Source organism: Takifugu flavidus, chromosome 6 (genome assembly GCF_003711565.1).
Source record: "Takifugu flavidus isolate HTHZ2018 chromosome 6, ASM371156v2, whole genome shotgun sequence".
In the NCBI taxonomy this organism is placed as follows: domain Eukaryota; kingdom Metazoa; phylum Chordata; class Actinopteri; order Tetraodontiformes; family Tetraodontidae; genus Takifugu; species Takifugu flavidus.
The window spans coordinates 14885009-14892531 of NC_079525.1; the positions used below are offsets into that span (position 1 = coordinate 14885009).

A 7523-nucleotide genomic window follows, 5' to 3' on the forward strand; every position below is an offset into this window, starting at 1 on the left:
ACAGGTCAACAGGTCACGTGGGAGAGACCTCAAAATTACAAAGGTATCCCTGGAAATGTTGCAATAATTGGACCAAGTGGTGGCATCATTTAACCCAGGACAGCGCTGATGCGTGTGTGTGCAGATGTGTGCGAGGATTTCCACTAAAACCTGCTGCAATCATCAATAACACACAGCTGTGCGCAGCCAAAGAGCATGAAACAAAACAACAAACTCAGAGAGAAACCATGAAGGGGAGAAAACCAAGGATAAAATAGCAGCTCTGCTACAACAGGAAGCCTTTAACCAATAAATAGTAACGACCTTTAATAGTTAATAACAGTCCAACGGTGCTCCAGGTGACCAACACCTGCGCTATTACATCAGTCCAAGGCACATGTGTAAATATATCTACAGACTTTAGAATACATTTAGAATTTTCAAATCTGAGCTGATAAACCACATTTGGAAAACACACACAGACAAAGTAACAGGCAACTTCCTGTTGCTGCGGCCGCCACGCATCAGCATTCGCCACGTTTGCTCTGCCGGATGGAGGCAAAGGTCAGAGGTCGAGTTTGCCAACACTTGAGTAAATATTCAGTCGATCTGCAGATGCACGTCGTTTCAAATCCACGTCGTCTTATAACAGCAGAAGATCCTTCAAGATTCCTAATAAATAAAAATGTGGCTGCAGCGGCGGGTGATTAAATCGTTAAAAACACAAACGAGTACATTCAGAGAGGCTGGAGGGGGCGTGTGGCGCTGGGGGGGCCTTTAGATGCTGCATCGGGCTAACAACAGGCCCCCAGCCTCATCACCGGGGGCACCTCTGGGGGCGGCGTTCCCTGGAGGCGCCGCTCATTTCAGCAGGGGTGTGAGGAAGTGCGAAAGCAGGATCCCGGCGGCCAGGATGGCGAGCATGACCAGCAGCGCGCTGCCGCGCCGCAGCACCAGCTGCGTCCCGGAGAGAAGGTCGCCCACCGTGGTGGTCGTGGTGACGGTCCGCTCCGTTTGAGCCGCGGCCGCCGACGCCCCCTCCGGATCCTTGCAGGCGGCGTCCACGGTGCTGACGCCGGTGTGGCGGCGAGCCGGGCCTGGAAGGACATGAGAGCTGAGCACCCACAACACTGTCACTGACATCAATCGGAACTCCCCGTACCTTCCAAGTCCGTCATCTCTTTGTCCTCGTTGACCTGGATCCCCGCTCTCACCTGGGCCTGGCGGCGACCATCGGAGGAAGAGTTTAGCAACGTTCACCTTTAAATAAACAGCAAATACCGCGACGTGTGATACCTCTTTAGACGCTTTCTGCCAGTCAAGCCTGCACAGATATATGACAAAGAAGGAGGCCTGCATGAAGACGCAGACGGTCAGCCCGGTCCAGAGACCTTCAGGAGAGACCAAGGGAGGGTTTTAGGCTCCGAGACCGACGCTGAAAGGCTGGATTCATCAGATCATGACCACCTGAGTCTCTCACCTATGATGCCCATGTGTGCTGCAAACATCAGGGACACGCCGATGGGGAGGCCGATGAAGTAATGTCCCACCAGGTTGCACAGGGCACCCACCATCTGCTTCCCAGCTCCTCGGAGCACGCCCCCGGTCACGCCCTGGAGGCATCACACACACGTTTACCTCCTCTCTATCGCCACACGCTCGTTGCCCGAACCGGCGTCCGTTCATACCGCGATAGCGTCAGCGAGATGCATGAAGAAAAACACCACCAAGACGGCGGACACCTTCTCCAAAATATCCCTGAAAAACACAGAGATTCCAGGGTGAAGCCGGAGCTCCTCCCACGGAGACCGTTGCCGGGAACGTGGGGGGGCGTGGGGGGAACGTTACTCACGGGTCCGAGGTGAAGATGTGCCCGATGTAGTCCCTCAAGATGACGAAGCAGCCGGCGATGAGGACCGCCATGATGACTGTGAGGAAGCAGAAGCCCCCGATGAGCAAAGCTCTGATACGTTTGAGTGCTGCAGGGGTTTAACACGGCCCAGAAACATTTGATTGACGTGTCTGTTTGGGTCGCTTGCTGCTTCTTACATGTGCAAACCACGGGGACGATGCACGACAGCTTTGCCTGCTCGGGTTTTCCGGCACCGAGCGCGTTCCCGACCCGGACGCTGGCGGCGGCCGACAGGCCCATGGGGACCTACGGGGAAATAAAGGGATTAGTCTTAATTACAGCTGCTTTTCCTGCATCGAAAGGGGAATTCTTTATAAAGAACTACCATGTAGGCTATGACTGTTAGCTCATATGTTATAGACTGAGCTCCCAGGTCAGCTTCGCTAATCAGTCCGGCCAGGAACGCCCCCACCTCGAACAACCACCACTCCAGGCACAGCATCAGCATACTGGGAATAGCCAGTCGGACGAAGGGTCCCCACTCCTGAAGACACTCCAGGGACCAGCCTGTTATTATTCCAAAGATATGAAGATTAGCCGCACGGTTCCACCATAAGTTACAGTATGTACGACTTAATCTGCTTCTGTATGATCAAAGGCCTGAACTGGTCTTTAATGAAGCCACACTGGGGAGAGTTCATTAGCTAATTAACTCGATACCTTCAACGAAGCACTATTGGAACAAGCAGCTCGTGTCTGCGTCTCGTCGGTTAGCGTCTGATTATTGATTTACTGGACTGATTATCTCCCCTGAACTCGTTACAGCAGTAACATTCCTGCGGTTCCCATTTAATTGCTCATCCAACAGCTTCCTGCTGCTGCCACCTCTGCTCCACATCACATTACACAGTTATAGAGGGACGCACGCTCGGTCACACATTAAACCCTCATCCAGGACACTGTGTGAGTAAGACCGGAGGTTTGTGCGTGGAAGGGCTGCAGGACGCACGGCGCCGGGGCGAGCGACCCCGTCACCACCACTCTGGTGATGTCACGGAAGCGAGAGGAGCGGCTCACCGTCCCACGTGGCCTTATGTAAGCCCATCACACAGATGTAGATGAACAGGACCAACGCCTGTATGAACTGCGAGATGGCGTTCGCTGCCGCTGAGCCTCTTTGAGAAAAACAAGAGAAGAAGAAGAGTGCTGAACATTCAGGGTTAGAGGGGAACTCTTCCATCCCATTCCTCAATACTTACGCGACACCCAGCTCCAGGTGAAAGAGCAGCAGATAATTGATGCCAGCGTTGCAGAGGTTGGCGATCGCCCCGGTGACCACCTGAGGCCATATGATTCCCTACAAACACATGACATGGGGTCACTGTTGTTCCTGACCACGCCGCAGCCACCAACGGGCCACCAACCCACCTGGTTCTGGAGGTAGCGGCCTTGCAGCTGGTACATGAACGCGGCCTGTAAAGCAAAGCTGTCAGAACTCCTGCCGCAGATCTGAGATCAGACTAAAGCGGCGAACTCACCGGCAGAGCAGGCATGAAGATCTTCACGTACAGCTGCGTGAGACTGGGAGACACAAGCGACACATGTGAGCACGCGACAGCAACAGCTGCTAGCGTAGCCAGCAGCGGCGCGTTGGGGGGGTCGATAAACACGGGACGCTCGATCAATCAAGGCGGGTTCAAAGGCGGCAGAATCAGGACAAGCGATAAAAAAGAATAAAAGTCCTAACACGAGTTCAGCTTGATTTATGCAGCGTTAACAAAGGGAAGCGTTTGGCAGGGATCTTTTCCCATGACATCACTAGCGTGGTTCTTTAGCTGCTCAGGCCCGGCAGGACCGGTGCTGGTTACCTGGCCACCTCTGGACTCTGTTGAGCAGCCAGTAAAAGGGCTTCGGTGTTGACGAGGACGGCCCAGCAGGGGAAACAGGCCAGTAACAGGATCAGAACCCCCCTCTGAAGAATCACACCGACGCGCTTCAGGTTCCCGCTGCCATACGTCTGCAGCAAAACAGATTAGCATCGCTAAATACCGGGATTGATACCCGGTCACATGATGAAACAAAGTTTATTCTTTCAAGGACCCCCCAGTTCGACCTGCTCCTTCCAGAGGAGGGGCGAAATACCTCCCAGCAGATGTTGACGGCTGATTAAAGGTTAGAGGAAGGCTGAGCGATGATCCCGCCGCTCAGGTCTAAGCAAAATATTTGAAACGATTCCTAAACTGTGCAACAGCGCCGGGGCCAAAGCAAACGGGAAGCAGACAAAGGCTCATTGTTGGCGTGTTTTAGATGGGACCCCAGGAGAACCTGGGAACGCAGCAGTAGGACTTTCTGTCCCGGTTAGACAAACAAAGCCACAGAAAGGTGCACGAGCGCTACCTGAGATATGAGCGTATCGCAGGTTAATGACAAGCCCGTGCCGATGGAGACACCAGTGACGTTGACCACCTGCGGCACACACAGGGGGAATGTGTTAGTGGGGGAGCGGGTTCCTCTCCTGGTTATTTTTCATTTCAGGGCCGGAAGACTCGACGTTCCAGAAGGTGAGAAGGTCTCACCGCGATCGACAGCGACACTCCCGCCAGCTCGGTTTTGCCCAGGTGTCCACAGAAGATAGTGCTGACGAAACTGATCATGAAGGTCATGGTCTGGGAGATCACCTGCAAGCAGACAAAAGGCAGATTCACCTTCATGCAAATCCTGAGCCGATCGGTGATCAAACGACCCATCAGCAGCAGGAAAACGCCAGATAATTACGATTAAATGTGGCCCCCCCGGACCTGGAGTGAAGATATTCCACAGTTTTCTAACTTTGATAACTTTTCTAACAGCTCACCACCGGCCCGGCCAGTTTGAAGAGGTGTCTGAGCTCGTTGCGGTACTCCGGCGGCACGAGCCTCTTCCCGGCCGGGCAGGAGCAGCAGCCTCCCGCGGCCTCCGGGTCGCTGGAGCCTCGGACGGCTCCATTTTCCTTCCCCTCTGTGAACTTCTCACCGGACGCGTCCATGATGCTGCGCTGCCTTCAGTCCCGACTCCTCCGGACGCTCCTCACGTCGGGACTATAGCGGCTCCACGCGGGGTGGGCGGGGCCAGGGGCGGTTCCGTCCTCGCGCCCCTGCTCTTCCGTCCTCGCGGGTTAATATTCAAACAGTTCGACCACGGTTGCGCGCGCCCCACTGACGCAGTTGAGTTTAATTAATTTAATCTAATCAAACAGATTAAGAGGAGCGCTGACGCGGGTGGGTTCTACCGCAGCCCGCCACCAGAGGGAGCCTGTCCGCACTTAAAGGAACCTAAAATGAAAATAAAAGCCTGGTATTTTACATTCGTTACAATTAAAAAGAGATAAATACTGCAGAACGATGTTGTTCTTAGCTGCTTCATCCCTCTCGGGGTCATGTGGAGGGTTCTGGTTCTGTTTATGGGCGAAGGCAGCTCATTGCAGGGCCGTTGGGGGTTGCTGCCTTGCTCAAGGGTACCTTGGTAGTCCCCTTATCCTGGCACCTGATACCAGGACACCTTCCATGTTTCATCCACACCAGAACCCAGAACCCACAGAGCCCAGGCCTCACCGGTCCGAGCTCCCGCCGCCCACTGGCCTGAAACAGAACACAGGATCGTGCAGGTCCATTCGAGTCCGTGCCTTATTTGTGGACCTGCACGGCTCATTGATGTCCTGGAATCTTCAGACGTCACCGTTACACTTTACTTTGGTGAAGGAGTTGCTGCCCTACGAAGCTGTGGTTGCTCGTCTCACACGTCATCTTCTTTGAAGAGCCACCGTGGGGGGGGGGGGGGTGCTGAAGGGGGTCCTGGAGGTCCAGAGTTGGCCTCAGGATTAGCTGCACCTCTTAGCCTATAATCATCGTCCACCTTCACTGAGTTACAGGCAGCAGCCTTGCAGTGTGTCTCTCTGGACTAGACTTTATTATACACACCATGCACTAAACACATTCTCTTGCTTTGTTTAAATCAAATTTACTTGAAGTATTTGAGAATATAAACCAGCTCAGTCTGGAGCGGCGTGGACTGTGGACCGACTCTTAAATCTTAAACTACCTCACACAACAAGTTATATAACAGCTGTGTGTCCTGCGTCATCTTAACGTGACACTCCGATTAATTTTCAACAGTCCCGATCCTGCTGGAATTAAAATTAGCATAAAAAGAATGCAACTGGACAGAGGGAAGGGGTGGGGGGGGGGGGGGCTCAGCTTTGGTTTACCAATAAGAGCAGCTGACGTCTGAGGGCCACAGGCCACAGAAAAAATTAACCTGTGTGTTAATTAAAGCGTCTGCACGGCTGAGGAAGGCGCTCCCAGTGTGGGATCACTGCTGTGTTCTAGCATGAAACTGCAGCCTCATCTTTACCATTGCAAAGCTCACGCACACTTGATCGACTTTATGAGAGAGATTTTAACCTCTCTGGTAGCTCAGAACGGCACTTTATCCATCCCATCAAGAGAGAAAAGAACATTGGATCATGCCAGAGTCCCGCTAGCGTTAGCGAGCGTGAACATACCGTGGAATTTTAATCATTAACACTGTTGTCGTAGAACAAGGACACAAAGGCCAGAAAACTGGACATATTTAAATGACAGATGATTTAAATGCACCTCAGTTGTCCAGTTATGGTCAGTGTTAGATCCATTATATTAAAGTGATCTCTTATTTGCTTTTACCTTGTTATATTCTTTATTCTTGTTATATTGCTTCTCATTACTTAATGTTTCTTATTATTTGCTAATGCTTAATGTTCATGATGCTTGATGTGTCAACTCGAACTTCTCTGGTCAAGGACGACAGAAATGCAGCTGCTGTGGAGAAGTGACCTTGACTGGAGACAGAGCTGCAGGTCATGACCCAGGAGGTGGGTTAGGGTCAGGGCCTGACCCAGGAGGTGTTCTTTTAATCTGTCTGATATGGAAGAATGTGCTGTTTGTGAGCTAAGCTAATCAAATCAGTGAAGACCTACGTATAATCTCACCATTATGATTTACAGTCTTTTGCTTTGTTTGGGACCTGCTATCTTGTGTTTCCCCCCTCCCTTAGACACATTTGAATTCTGTGTAACTAGGAACCTCCTAATTTCAATAAAAGAAGGATGGGGGGAGGTGTGCGTCAGAACGTGTTGGAGATCTGGAACTGAGCACATCTCTCCGTTCTCCTTGCAAGTAAATTTCAAAACTGTTGTCTTTGCCTCATTTGTTTTTCTCGTGTTTCAGGTTGTTTGAACCTGACAGTCAGAGTGGGACAATAATTAGTTTATTGGAGTGTCACGTGACCAGCGGCCTCACCTATGAGGACCATGAGTGTGGCTGCTGTCTGCTGATGGCCAGTGTGTGGAGCACCTGATCCTGATCCACAGGTGGCCGCCATCGTCCTTCTTACCAGGAATATAGGAGATCTGGACATCGTGGGATCATCACACATGTAATTAATGGCTGTGATGTCAGCAGGTGTCAGCAAATGTCATTTGCTCATGTTTGTTGTATTATGAAGGACAGAGAAACATATTCCATGTGTAAAATGTGTAATATTTATATGTGTTGGTCAAACCCTGCTTTAATCAAGCATTCTTCTTCAGCATATGGGTCATATATAACCAGTAACCAGTAACCAACCGCCTATATAACCAAAATGGAAGTTAACCAGCGTCAAGAAAGATCCACAA

General features: G+C 51.6%; 1 protein-coding gene and 1 long non-coding RNA gene across 2 annotated transcripts; one reads left to right on the top strand and one right to left on the bottom strand.

The window, feature by feature from the left end:
* Positions 1-289: 289 nt before the first annotated feature.
* Positions 290-4904, bottom strand: LOC130527310 (multidrug and toxin extrusion protein 1-like). Its single transcript, XM_057035680.1, has 16 exons — positions 4686-4904; positions 4408-4509; positions 4229-4297; positions 3700-3848; positions 3370-3412; positions 3260-3304; positions 3091-3188; positions 2909-3006; positions 2217-2398; positions 2029-2137; positions 1832-1907; positions 1668-1737; positions 1460-1592; positions 1276-1370; positions 1142-1199; positions 290-1076 (listed from the first exon to the last, which is right to left on the bottom strand). The coding sequence occupies exons 1-16, from the start codon at positions 4854-4856 to the stop codon at positions 841-843; spliced, it is 1734 nt and encodes a 577-aa protein (XP_056891660.1). The 5' UTR covers positions 4857-4904; the 3' UTR covers positions 290-840.
* A 1147-nt stretch (positions 4905-6051) lies between these two features.
* Positions 6052-7036, top strand: LOC130527369 (uncharacterized). Its single transcript, XR_008951016.1, has 2 exons — positions 6052-6704; positions 6735-7036. It is a non-coding gene; the product is annotated as an uncharacterized LOC130527369 (long non-coding RNA).
* The last annotated feature ends 487 nt before the right edge of the window (positions 7037-7523 follow it).

Excerpts from the sequence above, each read along its gene's own strand:
- LOC130527310 (XM_057035680.1), bottom strand. The coding sequence starts at position 4,856 with ATGGACGCGTCCGGTGAGAAGTTCACAGAGGGGAAGGAAAATGGAGCC. Across the intron at positions 2,399-2,908 it reads ACATAAGGCCACGTGGGACG|GCTGGTCCCTGGAGTGTCTT; the intron begins GTGAGCCGCTCC and ends GAATAATAACAG. Across the intron at positions 1,200-1,275 it reads GGCAGAAAGCGTCTAAAGAG|GCCCAGGTGAGAGCGGGGAT; the intron begins GTATCACACGTC and ends GGTCGCCGCCAG.